Source organism: Gouania willdenowi, chromosome 24, assembly GCF_900634775.1.
Source record: "Gouania willdenowi chromosome 24, fGouWil2.1, whole genome shotgun sequence".
NCBI classification, from domain to species: Eukaryota; Metazoa; Chordata; class Actinopteri; order Blenniiformes; family Gobiesocidae; genus Gouania; species Gouania willdenowi.
This window is the reverse complement of record NC_041066.1, coordinates 20,953,457-20,976,021: the sequence shown is the minus strand read 5'-3', so window position 1 is coordinate 20,976,021 and position 22,565 is coordinate 20,953,457. Positions and strand designations below refer to the sequence as shown.

General features: G+C 38.4%; 1 protein-coding gene across 2 annotated transcripts in view; it reads left to right on the top strand.

The window, feature by feature from the left end:
• fzd3a (frizzled class receptor 3a) overlaps positions 1–22,565 on the top strand; it is a 28,210-nt gene that overhangs the window by 3,557 nt on the left and 2,088 nt on the right. For both annotated transcript variants that reach the window (XM_028440027.1, XM_028440026.1), the window contains exons 3-8: positions 13,268–13,464; positions 15,457–15,919; positions 16,951–17,250; positions 18,000–18,251; positions 20,344–20,492; positions 20,758–20,997. In XM_028440027.1, coding sequence (XP_028295828.1) covers positions 13,268–13,464; positions 15,457–15,919; positions 16,951–17,250; positions 18,000–18,251; positions 20,344–20,492; positions 20,758–20,997 — 1,601 coding nt within the window. The remainder of the gene's footprint in view (positions 1–13,267; positions 13,465–15,456; positions 15,920–16,950; positions 17,251–17,999; positions 18,252–20,343; positions 20,493–20,757; positions 20,998–22,565) is intronic.

Below are 22,565 nucleotides of genomic sequence, written 5' to 3'. Positions count from 1 at the left end.
TAAATAACCTAATAAAAGTCAACCTTCCTCTTGTGTTAGCTTTCTGTTAGCATCTCTTATGATAACGGGTCCTAAATCAGCTGTAAAATACACTAAAAACAAATATCTATCATCTAATTTCTTCACAATCTATTGGTTACCTTGTTATTGCTTCCTAATCAATGAAAATATAGGTTTTAGTATTTTTTTTTAAATGATAAAATGTAGGAGAGCGTGATATGAATCATATTTTAATAATTGTTAATGACATAACTGTACATAGAACTGTAACATGGTTCCCTACTTTTGCGTTAAATTATAATCGATAGATTATTAATGGCAATAATAATAATAATAATAATTCATTTGATTTAAAAGCACCTTTCAGGCCACCCAAGCACATTTTATCATACGATACGATACGTAAGGTCTCTGTTTGGTTAAAAATGTGTCAAAATCCATTAAGTGCTTTTGACGTAATCCTGCGAACAGACAGACAAACAAATTAACATATAATTAAATGTCGGTAAAAATATTAGTTCCGTGGCTAATATGAGTTTGATTTTTCAAACTGATCCAGAATCAGTAATATATTGATCTGGATCCCCTCCAAAATGTAATGGAATATTCTAAGGTCTAAGGTCTTTGGTTAAAATGTTGTCAAAATTTGTTAAATACTTGTGACGTAACCCTGGTAACAGACAAACAAACAAATTAACTAATTATGGCTGAACAATTTTGGAAAATAATCTAAATTATATATTTTTTCCTCAATATTGCGATTGCGAGTTAATATGCATTTATCTTTTCAAGGGCCTTTTGTCATGTATTTTTTAATGAACACAAGCAATAAATCAATGTTTCACAATAAACACAACTTTAAATGAATATAAAATTTAAATTTTAAAGCACAGATTACAACAATAAAGCAAAAAAATCTGTCTCTTTACCTCTACATATCTAACTAACTTCACGTTTCATGTGGACTGCACGTCTTCAACACTCTCTGAACTTAACAGGACAAGAAAAGAAAAAAAACCTGTAGCCTTTGCGATTAGAAAATTGTGTTTTATTATATCACGATAATATTGCAAATACAATTAATCATTCAGCCTTATAACTAATTAATAAATATATAAACGTCGGTAAAAATATTAGCTCCTTGGCCGAAGCTAATTATATTCTCAGAAAATGAATTCTGGTCTCTTTGAATCTTTTCTGCTATTTATACCATTACTGGATTGTGTTTTATTAGGTTTGCTATTAAGATTTAAATATAGAAATATATAATTTACATGAATATACACACATTTCTGTATAGACATAATAAAATATTACTATCCAAAGTGAATTTGATTTAGAACTGTAATGGTTATTATGTACAGTATTTATTTCCAAAAACCTACATTTATTATCATTTAAAATCCTTCTTTGTGGTTGCTCTCACTTTTTATTTCTCTCTCTCCCTGGTATTATTGATTTTGTTCCATTTTTTTCCTCACTTGTAGTTGTAAACTGAAGACACTGAATGTAGGGTCTGTGTTCCTGTAAAGGTCAAAGGTCAGGGGATTGTTGTTTAATACATGGTTCAGTGTGTCTGCTGCACCATCTGTGCCACTAACAACAGTCTGACACCAGTATTGTGCTGCTCAGTGTTGGTCATATTTAGACACTTTGTGATGTCGTGTGTGAACAGAAATTAACGTTAAAGCTTTAAATGTTTAACTAAATTAGTTAAACTGTGTATGTAATTCAATGTTTTCTGTGTTGCTCCAACATGATGTTAGGCTGCCATCTGTCATGTTGACATTATTTTAACACACATTAGGTCATGTTAGAGCTGGGCAATACATCGTGATTCAAGATATATCTATTTTCTATTTTGGTGATATAGAAAATGACAGAAGTATCTTCAACTATATTTTAACTTGTTTTTATTTATACAATCACATCATACAAATATTTAATATTATTTATAGAGTACAGTTAAACAGTGTTCCATTCTTCTTAGTTATATATTTCATAGCTTATTTTGTATTAAAATGTTAGTTTTAGAAAATTATGATATTGCCTATATCAAATCAATATATTTTTTATTTCAGAATAAATGCTTTTATTGATCCCCAGAGGTGAAATTTACATGTTGCAGCAACACAATAAAAAAAGAGACTGTAAGAACACAAAAATAAATACCAACATAGGATAATAGTGCAAAATGTAAGAACTATATTACCTATATTTTAGAACTTTTTTTTTTTTTTAAATAAACGGGTTTTAGGAGTCACTGCTTTCGTTACATTTCAGAACAGCATAAAAAGCTCAGTTAGATAAATTACTGAGTGCGTTCTAACCCACACCTTCTCACAAACAAGCCTCACTAGAGAACTCACTCACACGTGCTGTCCAAAGCCAAAAGTGTCACATATTCTGCTGCTGTTTGGTAATAAATGTGCTTGTATGGCATTTTTCATCAACAAATTTAACCCATGATATGAGTTTTGCTCTGTATCGCACAGCCCTAGTTCATGTGCAACAAATCCTAGTTCAGTTTAACCTACAGATTTCAGTGTTTGGTCCAGATTTGATTGTTTTCACCCCCCCACCCTGAGGATAATCCCTCCACTGTTGTTATAGCTCCGTTATCCTCCATTCAAACACAATCACAGAGCAGATGCATCACCTCGTTAACTTAATCCTATCTTTCATACGCGCCGATCCACTGAAGCTCAGTCTATCAAACAATCTGTGCCTGAGCTGCACCACAACATGAGGCTGGATGCTCCGTTGGTTGAGCCTGAGCTGCATCACTTACATCCGTCTGTTGTTTATCCTTTCATCCCTCAGCATCGCTCCCATGTTTACACCCATGTTATTTTTCCACTTTTACCCTTTGACCACAGAGCAGTGATGTTAATGTGCAGCACCATGTCAACCATCTGTGCCCCGCTGAGCACTGATGGATGGAGATGTGGGGTTATGTATCCTCAGGCCTCGGCCGCACGCTGCATCCAACCACGGCTGCATCCAACCACAGCTGCACACCTCGCTAAGGGTGTTCCAATCCCAGATCAATATCAGATATCGGTCTGATTTCAGCAACAATAAAAAATGAAAACAGTATCTGATTATTATAGCGGCCGTGTTAGAACCCGATATGTAACAACGACCCAAATTTTTTAATAAAATAATTTAATAAGAACCGAAATGTAATTACTGGTCAATAACATAACAAAAGTGCTGAGCCCAAAATGTAAATATTTGTTACATTTATATATACATATACATATATACACACACTAGTGTTGTTCCGATGCACTTTTTTTGGTCCCGATGCCGATAATGATACCCAGTTGCAAAGTATCAGCTGATGATACGATACATGTCTTTTAGTGCCGTATCGGGACTCCTACCGATACTAGTATCGGCATTTGTTTCCCTCAATTATGTTTACTGTGAAGTTGGTCTTAAATTTAATTTCAAATGGCAATAAAAAGTCTTAAAATGAATGTAATTTTACTATACTGTAGTAATCTTGATGATACTCCACTCTGCATTGAAGCAATACAATTATTCGGCTATTATGGAAAACACTATATATATATATATATATATATATATATATAATGTATTAACAAACAAATAAGTTGCTAAATTTTTTTGGTAAATATTTTTACATTTTGTTACATTATACCAGTTTGATTTTTTTTATTATTATAACGATTCGGGTCGTTGTTAGATCTAATATCTCTGATATAATATATATTGTTTCCATTGGTTGTTGTAATTTATTTTATTAAATTGTAGAATAATCTTATGTTTAAGGCTAAATTGTATGTAACCCATTGGTTAATAATAAATGGGTCAGTTTTTCTCACACCTACTGTTGCTGATTACCGTTCTCTGTTTGATTAATATCACTTGATCAAACCTATCTTAACATTCCACACGACAAAATAAGTATTAAAGTATGTATGATCCATGCTGATATTGTATTGGATTTATATTAGTATCAGCCAATATTTAATGCATTATTTTGGACTGTCGTTAATGTCGTAATATTTCCAAATGTAGTTAATATTTTTGAGATTTTGCTGTGAGAATTAATTAGCTTTTGAGCTATTATTCTACTCCACCTTTGATGCTAAATCTAAATATGCATGTTGCAGTCAGAAAAAGAGGCACTTCTTGCTGCGACGGTGTTCACTTCGATTGGTCATGGCATTACAATTAAGTCTCTTTTAGTGCTTGGATGGCTCATTGGACTTGGAGGCGCTCACAGAAACTCCATAGTTTCCAAACCCTAGCGACCAACTCTTCTGTCTGCCTCTTATTTTCTGAGATAATTCACCCTCGATCCAGTTCAGAGGAGAATCCAAAGCCTGTGAGACTTTTAAGGGCGGCCAAATGAGAATTGACAGATGATTTTTAAAGAGAATTAGGCTTGCTGAATAGCCGTGATAATGATGATGAATGCCTTGCTCCTCTGAGAGGCAGGGAGCTGGATGAGAACCAACGCCTGTCGTTATTGCAGTTTTTTTGTGCGAGCCCCCTGAAGTGATGCCTCTCTGGGTTTCTTTTCATCTTGTGCTGTTCAAGGCTTTTTCAAGGTCTCCATTTTTTTCTTTTTTGAAAACTGGGCCAATTAGTTTTAAAATCCAAAGTTTTAAAGCTTATTATGTTGTTAAACACTTGCCTAACAATATCAAATTAGTTTAAGTGCAATATCAGCATGTTTCAAATGTTTTGTTAACCACACAAACAAATTTATCAGCAGTTATTTAAATGAAATTTAAATGACAAATTGCTTACCTGCGTATTTGACATTTTGGTTTCGTTGTTCTGCCAGCTGCTGATGACCGGCGTATGACCTCCGCTCAAGTAGGACAGCAGCCTCAGGGTGCAAGAAATGCTTATTTATGTGCCACTATGATAATGTGCCACTCTCCTCCTGTAAGAAAAAGTGAGAGCGTGGCAGATTTGACAAGCGTTAGAAAAAGAGAAAAGAAACCGGGCTAAAATCCCCTTATTTGGGGATAATGCAGACTGTAGCACGGAATGAATGTAGAACAGCATGGGTTCATTAAAGGGAATCTGTTACACAGACACAAGCTCAGTGTAGCCGTACAGTGACACCAAGAACAAGTTTTATTTTTATACAGTTATATTATTTAGCTGTTGTTTTGATTATTTTATTCGTCTTTTATGTATAGTTCTGTGAATATTATGTTTTTATTGAGTTATTTAACTGATTTTGTGTTTTTCTGTTGTGTTAATTTTGTCCTCATTTTGTGTATTTTTGTACTGGTATTTATTGTTTTGGTTGTCATCTTGTGTGTGTTTGTAGTGCCAAACTAAATCTATGGCCAGCTTTATTTCTCCTTCTTAGAAAAAAAAAAAATACATATATATATTTAGATAACCTAAAGAAAGTGATATATTTAGGATGTAAGGCAAGGCAAGGCAAGGCAAATTTATTTATATAGCGCATTTCATACTCAAGGCAACTCAATGTGCTTTACATGATAAAACATTCAATTGTTTAAAATCAATAAGAACATTTAAAATCATCAGTAAAATCAATTAAAATCATCAGTAAAATCATCATTACATCAACAACATGACAAAAAGTCTCTCTCTCAATCATATGCAGTAGAGAAAAAAAGTGCCTTTAACTTTGATTTAAAAATGTTCACATTGGATGCTGACTTCAGCTCCGCTGGCAGTTTGTTCCACTTCTTTGCAGCATAACAACTAAAAGCAGCATCACCATGTTTACTGTGAGCTCTGGGCTCTACTATCTGATCTGTGTACAAGAAGCTCTTTGTCTAAAAACAGAATAAACGTTTGAAGTTGTTATTCTATTATCCTTCTATCACGTTGTCCAATAAGTGCCTTGGATAATGTACCAAAATAAATATGTTAACGTTTCGATTATTCAGACAACTTTTTTCAGAAAATGTACTTTGATCTCCTGACCTGTTTTGACTACTGTCAGTAGATGCCTGTGAGGAAGACTGAGAGTTGGCACTCAAAAAATGTCAGGACATCAAAATAAATTTCCGACAAAAGTTGTCTGAATAAATGAAACCTGAACACATTATTTAAAAATACAGTATTAGACAAAATGAACTTCTTGGAATTAGTACCAAAAGAAAGGTGGAGGTTTAGTGTGGTTGCCATAGTAACTATCTTGTTAAAAGTAATGCAAGTAGGTTTTCTTTTTTCCAGTTTAGTCCAGCCAGCTGTCCCAACCAAAGGTCAGGGCCAACCCAGGAGCTGGATTACATTTGGCTGCTAAGTGGCTTTGTTTATGTGAAGCTGAAACCAACCCAGTAAGTCAGTGTGTTTAGATGCAGCTTCAGAAAACTGACGAACTGTAATTAATAATAGTAGCTTAGGGCCTCCGATTTTCCGTGATGGCGGAAAAGTGACGGAAAAAACAGACGAATATATATAGCGCCACCTATGGAGGCGGAGTCTGACAGAGTTCAGTTCCTACTTCTACATTTATACGCAGACAAGACGAGAAGTCCTTAATCCAATAGCATAGCTCGATACTGACAGATTTGAAACAGCAGCACAGTGAAGAAATGTCATTACTCGGAATGCTGGAACGTCACAATGCTGAACTGGGCAGATTTCTTGGATATTTTGACCTTTGCCTAATTGAATGACTGCACTGTGGTGCTAAGGGTAAAATCGATGGCCTGTATTTCATCAGCTCAGTCCTCGTATTTCCTACGGCTTTCAGGTCCCTGAATCAGCCACTGTCTCAGTTTACAAACTCGTCCAGATAAAAATGTGTCACGTTACAGCTGAGACTGACTCCACCCATCCAGCATGAATAGATTTATAAAGGACAGGTTTGTATGTTTACAGGTTAGAATGCACAAAGTTCATCATGCAAGCAACAGAACATGTAAACAAAGTAAACACACACACAACGTGGTCAGATCATTCCCAGTTGGCGTGACCCGAAATATAAAAGAGCCTCTTGTTTTATCTAATGTTTAACACGGTGTTTATTGGCTGTGGACTGAATAAGAGCACTAGTGTGTATGTGTGTGTGTGTGTGTGTGTGTGTGTGTGTGTGTGTGTGTGTGTGTGTGTGTGTGTGTGTGTGTGTGTGTGTGTTTCTGCTAAAGCTTTTCCAGCACAGTTTAAGTCTATAAGTGGTAAATGACACGGCTGACTCGGCGGACTCGTCCCTCACCCGTTCCTCCCCCACAGGTCTTTTGTCCTCCCCCCTCCCCTTCCCCCCACATGCAATGCTCACCCGTTGCCCGGGAAACGTTCCCAATTGTGTTGTTAACAAAGGGAGCAGAGAGGCTTTCTTGCCTCCCTGGAGGTGGTCCCCTCCGCCCTGCACTCTGACCCTCCTGGAACCCCAGCTCTCCATCCTCCTCCTCCTCCTCCCGTTTTGGTGCATCACTGGTTGCCATGGCGCTGAGCTGGGAAACTTGAATAAATGGAATGGCAGAAAGAATGGGCGTGGGGGGGAGATAAAAGTGAAAAGGGGGAGATGATGGTAATGGGTGGTGAGCTGTCCAGGACATATTTACAAATCAGTGTCGAACGTTTTGTCCTCAGCGAGATTGTTTGTGGGACATCATCGGTCACAGCTTAAGCAGCTGACTCATTAAAACCTAATTACTGTAGCTTTAGGTGGGTTTAAACACACACACACACACACATCCCGATGCACATCATTGGATCATCACATGTTAATGATTAATATCAGTGTTAACCTGATTCACTTCACGCAAGATGGTCTCAAAACTACATGAAGGTGAAACCAAGGTCAATGCCTGTTTTCAGGGTTGGAAAATAAAATGGGACGTGTTTACGTGTTTAGATCACACTTTTAAAAATGAAGCATTAACAGATCACATAAGTGCAAAATGTAGACATTTTTGTCATTCATATTTATTCTCATCAAGATCTTGATTATTATCATCAGATCACATGACTTTATTCATCTTTCTATTAGTGTATTAGACTGCTCATCATCTGATATGAAAAACAATGTGGGAATTCACTTAACATTTGTAATAATGTTCTCTTCTTGGTGTTTGAGGAAAGTGTCCATGTATTTAATTTATAAATGTCTAAAGTTAGGAATAAGGTGGATCTTTTTTGTGGTTTGTACCTAATGAGGAACTTTGCTCCTGTGTTTTAAATATAGAGGTTTCAACCGGCGACCCCCAAAATAAAGGTGCCAGAGACTGAGGACCCCCACTGTACCCGAAGGTGGTTGAACACAGGCATGAAATAGGTGAAAAGTGGTCAAAAATTGGACAGAAAAAGTGATGTTAAAAAAAGGTCCAAAAGTGTCAATATTGGAGCAAATATTTAAACAATCAAATAATAGGCATGCAAATCATGAATGTTGCTAAATTGGCAAAAATAAGCATGAAATGTGCTGAAAAGAGGTTAAAAGTGACAATAATGGATCAACATATGCAACATTAGGTGGCATTGAAATTTGATGAAGTGGCAGAAATGGGAATAATTTAGCAAAAATGCATAAAAATGAGCAAGAAAAAGTGATGAATACAGGTTAAAATATGGCGAGTTTGCAGAAAAAAGGTAAAAAATCTGGGGCCCCCCTCCCAGTGTCTCGTGACCCCAAATGGTGTCTTGAACCCAAGGTTGAGAACCACTGCTCTAGAGAACCATAGGTGCTGACAAACAGTGGTTTTCTAAAAAATTTGGAGTCTACTAAAAGCCCAAATTAATTCTGAAGAAAGGAGAAAAAGAACTGTGTAATTTTTTCAAATATAATTTCCTTTCTATCCTTTATTTATTTTAATTTTATTTCAATTGTCAGAGACAGAAGGCAGTGCTTTTTCTGCTATAATTCCTCATCCCTGTGATCAGAGACTCCCATGAATACGAGATGATGATGGTGGGCTCAAAGCTGAAATGACATTAGAATGGCCCCTCCCCCTCAGTAAGGCTGTATTGCATGGTGGGGGGGAGTGGGGGGATTCCCCCAACAGTCAGCTGTGAGGCTGCAAGCTTGGTCAAACAGGCCCATGTTCTATCATGCACCAGCTTATTTGTGCTCATAATAATGGACTAATTCTAATAAAATGGCTGAGTGGAGATGCTGAGAAGATGGAGGAGGAATGATGATGATGATGATGATGAGCTATACAGGTTTAGCAGAGTGTGAGGAAGAGAGTCTTCTTTAGCTTCTCCCTGTGTTATATGGAGCTCATTGGGAGTGTGAGAGCTAGGACGTGCGGCGCGCTCACTTGATCCGTGTCAGATCATGTATGAGTGGTTAGCTTATGCTAGCAGCAGCGTTACTGATGGAGTGAAAACACTGGTAACAACAAACATAAAACAAACAGATGGAGCCTCAGATTGGATCAGCCTTGATTTTTCTCCTGCTTCTATTTGTGTTTGTTACTATACTTTGGATTCAAGACCACTTTAACTAAGACCATAGAGCTCACAACGCACAAAATGTAGAGAAAATGTCATTATTACATCATGTTTATTGGGTAAATTACATATCTTGACCAATTAAGAAGTTTAAACTAAAATTTCTGATATAATATATGTAGTTTTAATGGTCTTTTAATTTATTAGGCTGGGCTTATGGGCGAGCGGACTCAAAACGCCTCTCACTTTGTTTTTCTTCTTCTTTTTGTGTACACTAGTTAAAATTGCTACTCCTCTGTTATTCGTGAACGGATCAGGCTGAAATTTGGTAGCTACTGTATAATCTATAGATGTGTACGCATCGACGCCCGTAGCCCGTGGAGACGTTCCGCTGGCCCGGCCGAAGTTCATCAGAACTTGTTTTTTAATATATTTAAATTAAATTATAGAATATTCTTATGTTTAAATTTAAATTGTGTTTAGCCAATTAGATATTAATAAATCGGTCAGTTTTTCTAACACCTACTGTTCCTGACTATCGTTCTCTGTTGGAATAATATCACTTGATCAAACCTTTTCCAACATTCCACACGACAATATAAGTATTAAAAGTGTGTATGATCCATGCTGATATCGTAGAATTAAAATGTGTTAAAAGTGACCAAAAATGGTGGGAAAAGTGGTGAAATGGGATTCTAAAAATCACAGAAATTGGTTAAAAGTTGCAAATTAGAGTGGTCAAAAAAAGCACAAAAAAAGGGTTCGAAGTGTCGATATTGGCGTAAAGGTTACAGAAATTAGGGGGTTAATTTATGTGAAAAGTAAGAACAATTAGTTTAAACAGGCAGAAAATTATTGTTGGACTGAAATAGCTTAGATCTGCACTAACAGGCTAGTTTGAAAAGACATGATTGTGACCCATTAACATGCTCTGACTGCTTCATGCATCATCATGGTAGTGTTTGTACAGAAATCACAGCACGGACTGTTTGACTGATATCAGTTATGACAGCTGTATAATTCACCCAATGCTCAGCGTTCTAATGAGTGCATGAGCTAAAGGAGAACACATTTATCTGAGTCATCATCATCTCTAAACCCAGAGGAAACGACAGAGGTCCTGAAAAAGAAGTGTGTTTGAGGTGGAAGGACCAATGGATGGATATTATATTCAAAAATATAAACAGTTTATGGTTGTTTATTGTAATTAACCAGACATTTTTAAATAACTATTGTATCTAAAAACAAATATTAGCTTCCATGCAAAATAATATATTTAATAGACAACATTTCAACAGATTTATTTGTTACTCAAGCTTTACATTTATTAAAGTTTTGTAAGCATCTCATTATTTAGGACTGTTATAAAGTAATACAATCTTAAACATCAAAAATGTGATTTCAACTAAATATTAATAATAATAATAGTCCAGGGTTCAGGATTCCTTTGAGAACTCAGTTATCAAAGGAATCCATTCATCCATCCCAGAACACAAAATTAATCTTTATGCAAATGATATTTTACTTTATTTGGAAGAACCCCAATCCTCATTAGAAGAAGTATTTGATCTAATAAACTGCTTTTCAAAACTCTCAGACTATTCTATATCAATCATAACAAAAAATCATGGAATCGTGCTGGGCAAAACGTAAAATACCCATCCCCCACAGATACAATTAAATATCTAGGCACAAATATATTGACAAACTTCCTAACTATATTTACCATTTGGCCTAAGCTTCAATTTTGTAACTTCCCTGTTTATTCCTGTTAATTCCTAAGAGAGGATCTTAGTTTGGGCCAAACTAGCCTGTCCTGGTCCTGGATCTTCAGTACATGGGATATGGAGGCCAGGTTGATATTCAAGGTGGCAAAATAGCAAACATACAACATTGATGCTTCTAAAGTATGTACTGCATTAATGAGGGTACAAACCATTTTTAGTCCTATTATTATCCCCCGCCATAAAGTGTGAAAGGGGATATAGGTTTGAGCTCCGTCCGTGCGTTCTTACGTTCGTCCGTCCGAGTTAAAGGGGACAGATTTTCTCAGAAACTGTTTAAGAAACAATAACCAAATTTGGTGTGTGGCTTCAGGGTATCAATACTCATCGAAAATGATTTTTTAAACTCTGTTCGAGGTATCTTTAAAGGGTACTGCTTTTTTAAGAAATCGTTTAAGATAGTTAGTAATTTTATATTCTGATGTGTTAATATTTTCTTATGCATACATCCAAGTTCTTAGATTTAGGACATTTAGGGAAAGGTTGTGAGTTATAATGAGAACCAATCTGGCGGGGGATGTTGATGACTGTGTCTTTTTGTTTGATTTTAAATCTATGGTTTCAAACTAGCAGCTGTAACTGAACCGTCTGAGCTTATTAATCCAACAGTGTCTACATTAATAGATGTTTATTGGTCTATTGGTTACTATTCGTTAATAGGATGGAACAATAGCAGCGCTGAGTTCATAAAGAAGAACATTTAAGTAATGCGGCCCCCTCAGACGTCTCCTCCAGCCTTTAACAAACACTCACACCCCCCCACCAACACCCCTCCCCTCCTCCTCCTGTGTTGTCCCTTCCCCCTTCATGTCCCTGTCTATGTTACACAGCTCTGTTTTTGAGTTCCAGGTCGTACATCTCTGACCAACGTGGTTAAGTGTTCTTCAATAACTCGGTCTAAACTGTGTATCAACGAGTTGTAAACGTGTGTTTCCACGCACATTGGACGCCGTCTTCTCCATATTTGCACAGTCACAGTCTTTCAGAATTCTTCTTCTTGGCACAGTTTAAATGTGCCGGATCTCCATTGTGTGTGTTCAGGAGTGTGTTAACATGTAAATAATATACTTCCGTCGACACGTTTGTGCACACTGTGTGTGTGTGTCAGTCAGTCACAGCACGGCCCTCTTTAGCGCACAAAGGGCCTGTTGCTAGCGCAGACTGGGAGCTGTGGGTGGAGGAGGGCGGGGCTGAATGATCGGTCGGGTGGAGGGATTTTTTTGGGGAAGGAGGCCAGAGTTGTTTTTAAGGTTCCAGCAAGTTAATTTAATCTATTGTTTTAAGATAATATGTTAAGGTTTCATTTATTCAGACTTCAACTCTTTTCAGGAAATTTATTTTGAAATTTACTTTGATCTCCTGATGTGTTTCGACATGTGTCATGAGTTTTTTCTTGGCGGAGCTTCAACATCAACAGGGATGAGGAATTTTTACTCTCCCACAACTGAGACAGGGGGCGTGGCCAGGGACAGGGGGCATGGCCAACCTAAAGAAACTCTCAAATTGGCCACACCCAGAAAGAATTCAAGAACTAGGGGTGTGCATTGCCATGAATCTGAAAATACGATTCACGATTTGCATGTCGCGAATACGATATATCCCGATACTAAAAAATACGATATACATCGTAAAATGTTGCGATATCAATAATTACAAATTTCACCTTTACAAGGACAAAATGGTATGAAATACAATTTACGTATGTATTTTTTTTAAACTTGCGAGAACAAGTGAATGGTAACTAACTATAATTGATTCTGTTAAGTTCTTAATTTCTTAAAAAATAAGTAACCACACCTCATTGAGGAGTGAGGGAGTTTAAGTGCTATGCATATATTAGTGCAATTAGATGTTTTTTCGTAAAAAAAAAAAAACGGTTTGGACATTTTTTTCAATCGATACAATGATCGTGTGGTGAAATATCGCGGTATATAACAGAGGAAGACTGACAGTTAGCAGGAGATCAAAGTAAATTTCCTGAAAAAAGTTGAAAGTCTGAATAAATGAAACCTTAACATATTGTTTTTTAAGGTCCCGTCTCCAGAGAGTGAGTAACATGATGTTCAGTTGTTCCTGATGGTCTGTGGTCTCTCTGTGTTCCTGTCATGCAGCCCTTCCACCCCATGGTGAACCTGCAGTGTTCTCCAGACCTGAGGATGTTCCTGTGTGCCCTATACGCACCCGTGTGCACCGAGTACGGCCGCATGACGCTGCCGTGTCGCCGCCTCTGCCTGCAGGCCAAGAGCGACTGCTACAAGCTAATGGACATGTTTGGTGTCGGTTGGCCTGAAGAGATGGACTGCAACAGGTTTGCACAACAGCAATAAGTCACCTCTCTCTGTGTTCGTGTGTGGGGAGGGGTCACTACACAGCAGCAGACTCCACACACAGTCTGAATGAGGACCAACAAATGTTCCCTGCATCACCTGATATCAACACATACAGTAAAAGTGACAAAATTCAATGAGTATATACAATCTACTCTATTCTAGAAGTAGGACTAGGATGAAGTATACTTCAGTGGGACCTTGGGAAGTTTCCTAAGATGCATTTTGAACCAAAAACGACAAAAACCTAAAGCACATTGAGGCTAAATATCTCTGTTTATTCTCCACCTTTGAAAGTTCTGAAAACATTTTAAGCGAGAAAGTGACCAAGTAGAATATCAACATTTGCTCATTTGATCTATAAAACTTGCATAAAACGCATTTCATGCCAACATTTTGGAGATGTTCGGAGACCCTCAATTATGGTACTGACAAAACTTCTGGTTAACTTCAAAACAAGAGCCCTATTTAGTGAAATTAAAATTGTTAAAAGAACTAATTGAAGACATGCTTTTATTTTGAAAAGGGATGTTTGACTTTTAGCTTGAAGCCGGTCGCAGAACGATTTTATGTTCCGCTCGCAATGCATCATGGGGCAGTTGAGTATGACTAGTGTGCCCACCGTGCATGTCCCCATATATTATACATCTGGGTATTTTTCACGTACTTAATCTTTCCATACTATCTACTATCTAGTGTGAACGCACTACATACTAGATTTGACGTACTACGTTAGTATGACATTTACACACAGCCAGTGTGTGTTAAGGTTAATGAATCTATTGAAGATGAACAAAAACAAACCCACATCACAAATATCTTCATATTTTTCAGGTGTTTAAACAAAGTTATCAGTCTGCTGCTGCTGATGTGACGTCTTCATGATGATAAATGTTTGTTTACAGACGGAGCAGCTGCTCATCAGCTGTCAGCTATAAATTGTTATTGTTGACAGGAAGACTAGGTAGAATAGCTACGGTTCACTGTGGGAAGTTACCAAACAACTGTTAAAGTTACTCATAAGATACTTGAGGTTAACTTATTTCCTAGATTTTCCAACGGAATTCAGAAACTCCCAGCAATTAAGTCATAAAGTACATACGATGCATTTTACAAATAAAATAATTAATAAACTATTTTGAGGTTAGAAGCAGTGTTAATTTTTATTAATGACAATAACTAAACTATGATTAATTAAAAAAAATACATGTGAATGAAAATTAAATAAAAATAAATTATTTTTGTCAAGTAAAGCTGTAGTATTTATAGGCCAATAAGAAATACTTCATCCCACTTCATTTTGGGCGTTTCTGTTTATTTATTTTTTTGTATCTTGTTTCAAGAGCTAGATACAGACTTGATTTGCATAAAATGTATTTCCTTTGTACAACCTTTGTGTTTGTTTTATTGCCTAGCTTGAAATAAATAAAAACTAAACTGTAATGTTCACATGGGAAAAAATACAATCACAACTAAGTTTCTTTTTTGGAAGATACTCAATCAATTTCGTCCTTAATTCCATATCAGGATAACAAATGGCTTTTGAGGCTTTAAATAAATGCATGAAAGTATGTTATATATTTTTGTCGAATATATCTGTAACAGATTTAGTCGACTAATGTCTTTGTTTTACCTTGTCTGCACATGCTGTCGAAGGTCAACACTACAGCTATGCATGTTTTATTATTGCAATTCAATAAATTAATTTATTTTATTGCATAATTGTGACCATCACCAGCCTTCCCTAAGGAAGTGTAAGAAACACTTTATTAAAGGGAGGCTATAAAAAGAGGGGGCAGTGTTACACCTAGGTGAGGGGGAGGAAACAAGGAAGAGGGAGTCAGGGTGGTACAATGAAAGGGGTGGGGAAGAGTCGACAATTTTAAGGTCGACTAATATCTTAATGTCATGTAGCTGACTAAAACTAAGTTGTATTTTAGTTACCCTGAGGCCACGTCCTTCTCTGTCCTCAGACTCCCAGCCTGTGACGATCCGTACCCGCGGTCCGTGGACCTTCTGTCCAGCTCAGACGCCACAGACTCTCCCGTCTCCGTCCAGAGGGACTATGGCTTCTGGTGTCCCCGAGAGCTAAAAATCGACCCTGAGCTGGGCTACTCCTTCCTGGGCGTGCGGGACTGCTCCGCCCCGTGCCCCAACATGTACTTCACCCGCCAGGAGCTGACGTTCGCCCGCTACTTTATCGGCGTGGTGTCCATCGTGTGCCTGTCGGCCACGCTCTTCACGTTCCTCACCTTCCTCATCGACGTGTCCCGCTTCCGATACCCGGAGCGACCCATTATCTTCTACGCCGTGTGCTACATGATGGTGTCGCTGATGTTCTTCCTGGGGTTCCTGATGGAGGACAGGGTGTCGTGTAACCCTGCGGTCCCAGGGAGGTTCCGCGCCTCCACGGTGACTCAAGGTTCTCACAATAAGGTTGGTGTCTCACGTTGGATTCTCAGACTTTCAGGACCAATGTGTGATTCATGAAAAATTTGTATCTGACCAATCCCAGCGTACAAATGATCAGGTGTTGGTAAATCCGGCGGCTGAATTAAATCGTCATTAACATGTTACGCCCTCCTGTTTCGGAGGCCCCGCCCACTGAGGTTAATCAAGAAAAGAAGCTTTTCTGAGATGAAAATCGGCATCCTCACATCTGAGGTGGAGCAAAACAAAGATGTGCTTTTCGAACGTGTGAAAGCTGTAATTTAAGAAGTGCATTTAAACACTGTGGAAGAGGATCAGTTATCAAAGGTAAAGTCTGCCCCCCTGTGTGCACTGTGCACAACTTAACAACTGAGATCCTGGAGACACACCCGGATATTATATCAGCCTCAGTCCGCACGCTTTAGGGAATGAATATCATATTAAAATAAATTGACGATTAAAATGCTTTACAAAAAGCCTTAAAAATGACTAAATGTTGTCCCTTGTCTCTGTTTATTATGCCTTCAGCCAATTTTACCTATAATTCATCACATTACCAATTACTGCAGCGCATTTGTAAAAGTTTAAGGAACTCAGACAGTAGCAGAATTTATGTTTACTGGCGGGGTTATACAGTGTTTTGTGAAAGAAAAAACAAACAAAAAAGTGGTGTCAGTCATAACAGTGACTTTTTGAAATTCATTCTATTTTAATTTAATTTTGTTTAATTTGTTTTAATAATTCATTTTCATTCATTCTGAATGTGTGTCTGCTTATGCTTAAATGACAGCTGAGGCCAGTTTAAGATATTATTTTCAGTCTTAATTAGATTTTGTTGTTCTGCTCCGCAAATCCACGCATTCATATGAGCTCAGACCTGTCGTGAGATCTGATTGTCATGTACGATCACATTAGAATTGATAAATACCAAAGCTTGTGTGAATATGGTCAAACGCACGTCGCATGCTCAGATCTGAACGTACCATTGGTTGATAAATGAGGGCCCATAACTCCATGTGTGTCTTTGTGTGTGGCAGGCGTGCACGCTGCTCTTCATGGTTCTCTACTTCTTCACCATGGCGGGCAGCGTATGGTGGGTCATCCTGACCATCACATGGTTCCTGGCTGCCGTTCCTAAGTGGGGCAGCGAGGCCATCGAGAAGAAGGCACTGCTTTTCCACGCGTGTGCATGGGGCATCCCCGGCGTGCTCACTGTCACGCTGCTCGCCATGAACAAGATAGAGGGGGACGCTGTTAGCGGCGTTTGCTTTGTGGGCCTTTACAACCTGACGGCTCTGCGTTGGTTCCTGCTGGTCCCACTGGGATTGGACGTGGTGGTGAGAAGAACACACGCATCAACACACTGCTACACACACACACAGCAGTCAGGTGACCTTAATTCCAGCAAGATCATTTTGGTTTTCTTTTTGAATAATATGTTAATGGTTTTATTTATTCAGACAACTGTTCCTTAGGAAATCCACTTTAATCTCCTGACATTCGACTGACAACTGCTTATTGCTTTGATGTTTCCTTTGAAGTGTCCTTGACGTCTGCGTAGTAATTCCAGCAAGATTCTTTTTGTAATTCTTTTCATAATTCTAGGGAGATTCTTTTTGTATTTCTTTTGCAATTCTTTTTGTAATTCCAGCAAGATTCTGTTGATTGCTCTGATGTTTCTTTTGAAGTGTCCTTGACATTCGGCGTAGTAATTCAAGCAAGATTATTTTTGTAATTCCAGCAAGATTCTTTTTGAAGGTAAACGGCATCTTGCTAGAATTGCTATGCAAAAGTCAAGGAAACTTCAAAGGAAACATCAAAGCGATCAGCAGACACCTGTGACAAAGACTGGCAGTTCAGTTGAAAAATGCCAGGAGCTCAAAGCACATTTTCTAAGGAACAATTGTCTGAATAAATAAAAAACCTTAACATATTAATCAGGTGACCTTCTCTCATTTGGAGACGCTGTTTTCCATATTTAAGATCTTTGTTAAAAATCATCTTAAAGAATCTCGTAAACTCATGATCATAATGAAGGATTCCAATAATCTAAAGCAGAGACTTTTCACCCTTCTCTTTTTCCTAGGTGGGTGTGGCTCTGCTGCTGGCGGGCATCGCCGCCCTGAACCGTGTGCGCATGGAGATCCCTCTGGAGAAGGAGAACCAGGAGAAGCTGGTGAAGTTCATGATCCGTATCGGCGTGTTCTCGGTTCTCTACCTGGTGCCTCTGCTCTGCGTCCTGGCCTGTTACCTCTACGAGAGCAGCTACAGGAGCGTGTGGGAAACCACGTGGGTGCAGGAGCGCTGCAGAGATTACCACATCCCCTGTCCCTACCAGGTAACACACACACACACACACATGAATTATTCACAGCCTGCGACTCCAGTGCTTCCATCTGCATCCCTGCACGTTTTTATCGCTCGGAGCGAAAGGATTTATTTTTAGTGTTACTGTCAGAGACAATAACAGCTACATGTTTGTTTGTTTGCTTGTTTGTTTTCATCAACACACAGAAACAAATATGTGTTTGTCAAATAGGATGAGATTTATAGAAATAATGCTGTTGGTTTGCTAGACATCAAACTTTAAGTACTTATTTTTGATTTATTATAAAAATATTCTGCAAAGGTTAACACTAGCAGAAGTAAATCCTTTTTTCGAGAGCTACACATGTTTTGTTTTTGCAAGAAATAAAGTAACAATACATGTATTATTTTGCTTAAAGATTAACTAAACCCTAAAACCATTTTTATGTATTTGGTATGAAGTCATGTTGTTGATTGATCCTAGTCCAACTCTTGACATTTTAGTCAACTTATTAAAATCTGGTGTATTCTCTAAAAATGTAAGTGTGATTGCCCTCTATAGGTTGGCTATTACAATCAATTTTTGCTATTGGCTGAGAATCAAATCAAACTTTATTTATGTAGCGCTTTTCATATAAAATATAATTCAAAGTGTTTTACATTATCAAAACTTTATATAGATTTAAAAAATACCCTGTGCAAACAATCCAGAATGTTGGTTTGTGATGTTTTGGTGGCTTCTGAGGCCCTGTTAGCTCCGCCCCTTTTATAAAAACTAACACCTGTGGGCTCTACAATCTGTGGTGAGTAGTTGGATTTAGATCATTATGAATAGAGAGCTATAGTGAGTATTGAGTAGCTAGTTAGCATAGATTATTCTTTGGAGATTTTATAGTATAGGTTGGGAGTGTCTTATGAGCCCCGCCCATAGTCGAGGCGTTTTTTTTTTATTTCCAGCCTAAACTTTGAGGTTTAGGTACTCTTTAATAGTAACTGTCAGTAGATTTAACTAGACTTTATTAGATGGGTATAAATATATATATATATATCCAACTGAGACCAGAGGCCACTTTGGATGTTTTTTATGAAACTGCTCCAGCCAGGGTTTGAAAACATGGATTTTTTATTATGCAGCTACAACCTCACTTCATATGTGCTCAACTATGGATTGTGTACAAGAACAATGTAGTACAGTGTGTGTGTGTGTGTGTGTGTGTGTGTGGGGGGGGGGTCATCCGGGTCAACTTCCTCCACTTCATCACACCAACACAACATGAGCTTTTCTGCTCCTCCACAGAAATGCACAGAGCTGTATCGAGCCCCACAGTGCGCACACACACTTACACACACTAACTCTGTGAGTGTGTGTGCGTATCAGGCATCAGTGGATGCTTCATCTCTCAGCGTTCTGCTATATTTATCCTAAAAGCCTCCCTGAAGGAAGCAGCTCCTTTCTTCCCTTACTAAGTGACTCAGAGTGATTCTGTAGCGCATCACTGACAGGCCACACCTCCATTCAGACCTTATCAGTGGATCACTGAGCCTTCAGGGCATCTCCACAGCACACTCACAACCAGGTCATGATGTCACTGTGTGTGTGTGTAAGAGATGGAGATGATATTTCTGTGCCAGTAGATCTGTTGCTATCACAGGAATCTCATTAAAGAAGCTGATGGGCCCTGATTGTTTAACTGATCTCGCACGCACGCACGCACGCACACGCACACACACACACACACACACACACACACGGTAAGTACCAGGATGTGGAGAATGAGAACTAACAGATCATCACACATTTACTCACTGAACGTCTCCTCCACATTTATTTATTTATTTTCTTAAAGTGACACTTTGTTCAAACCTGATTATGTTTATTTCTGTGTTTTAAAATATGATTTACTTTGGGCTGAAAACACTAAGTCCTGTTTTTAAAACATTTCCAGATGATTCTTCACACTCTCCTGCTAATGTGAACACACCTAACATAATGATACCACCTAGTGTCATAAGGTGGTATTACATGACTTTTTTTAAGGGACTGATTGGTCAGTAATGATAGATGTGCAGCAGCAGAATGAACACACACACACACACTGACCTCTCCTGTGTGTGTGTTCCAGGTGGAGCAGAGCAGTCGTCCTGACCTTGCTTTGTTTCTCCTGAAATACGTGATGATGCTGATCGTGGGAATTCCCTCCGTGTTCTGGGTCGGCAGCAAAAAAACCTGCTTTGAGTGGCTCAGTTTCTTCCACGGCAAAAAGAGAAAAGAGTGAGTACAGAGTGGTGTACAGCTGTGTGTGTGGGTGTGTCCATCTGTGTATGTGTCCGTATGTGTAGCTTGTGGGTAAAGACATGAACCCTCTCTACCCCCCTCCCCCCAAACTCAGAACATTAACTCCCTCTCCCACCCCCTGTTCCACCCACTCCTCCCTCCTGTTCTCTCCCCCCCACTTGCCCACCACCTTCCCCCTCTCCCTCCCCTCCCTACTACGCCTCACCCTGCCCCCCTCTCCGCCCTTTCTCCCCCACTGCAGCGCCATGGTCAACGAGAGTCGGCAGGTGCTGCAGGAGCCTGACTTTGCCCAGCTGCTGCTGCTCAGGGACCCCCACACACCCGTGGTCAGGAAGTCTCGGGGGACGTCAACCCAGGGCACCTCCACCCACGCCTCCTCCACCCACCTGGCCATGTTGGACGAGCCCCCCAGCGCCAGCACCAGCCGGGCGGGGTCGGTGCACAGCTACCACAGCAGCCTACACCGCTCCAGGGACGGCAGGTAGGAAGCTCTGCCCTCTTTAGACGCCACCGTCCAGGGTTTTGGTCAAATATAATTGTGCAATTAATAATTGATTACATTTATGATGTAAATATAATGTAATCTTAATTGAAATTCTATTAAAAAAAAGCTGACGTACAATTCAACTAAATGCAAAACTGGGGAACAATGTTAATCTGTGATATTTGGATATTTACAGGGAAACTATGGAGGAGAGCTTCATGTTTTAATCTCACCACACTGAGGGAACCGACAGACACACTTTTCCTCTGCTACGTTTGATAAAATGATCTTGTATCATGTCGTCCACCTCATACCGATGGCAAAGGCACAATTCATGTGTCGATGTTTCGTTAAAGAGTTGTTGATGCTGGAAGTCCCAATCTGTGACGGTCCAAATAGTATCCAATTAAACTGGTGACTGGGACAAAAAAGGAGCAACGCATATGTTGCGTTACTGGTGAATTGAAACGTTATTAATGGATAAATAAATCAAAACCAAAGAAAGGGATGTTATGTAAAACATGCACATATGTGATTAAAGGAACCAGAGGTGGTGTAATGCATCTACTGGTGCTCCTCATTTCTTGTGACCAACTTCCGTATGTGTTGATGGCTGCCGTTAGTGGCTAGCGGTATTAAAACTAAAAATATATTCTTACTGCCCTCAAAAAAGCTGTAATTGTTTTTGCCAAAGTGTCAAATCGTTTTAACATCTATTGTTCCTCACACCAGCCTCACAGTTGATGGCGAGTCACCAGATTATTTGGATACTATTTGGACCTTAACACTGTTAAGATCGTCTACACCATAAAACAATTAACTTTAAACATGAGCAGCTTTATACGAGCTACAGAATCCACAGACTGCATGAAAACAGGAGCAGGACCAGAAAACTGATTAAATAAATCATAAATAGCACACAAACAGAACAAGATCTTTTCTTTAAAAAAAAAAACAAAAAAAAAATGCTGCTTATTTGGGTTTCCTGTCTTTCTGTTTAGGTTTTAAATCAGTAAAACAAAATAACCACACTGTTTACTTGTTTTGATTTGGTTTTAAAACTGAAAAACCAAAGAATGAACGGTACACAGATTAGCATGTTAGTTTTAATACCTAAAACACACATACGTAGTTCATAATTATTAAAATATGTTTAATATCAAGTTTACCTGTGAGTGCTCTTGAGGATCATTTTACTATTTTTGTTTTAAAACAAGAAAAAGGCTCAGATGCCCAAACCAAAATTATTATTACCAATATTTTCATTTATTAGGAAGCCTAACAAGGCAACCAATAGATAAGGAATAAATTAGATAATGTTTTTGTGTATTTTACAGCTGATTTAAAACATCAGTATAAACTGGGCCGTTATAAGAGATGCTAACTGAAAGATAACACGAGGAAAGTCAACTTTTATGGGCTTATTTATTAAAGGCTCAGTAATTGTGATTAATTGTAATTGAACTTTACTAATTGAGAATGTAATTCTAATTGACTTTCAGGGGGAAAATAATTTTAATTGGAAAAAATGCAAGTCAACGTATTCATAATTGAGTTGTAACTGA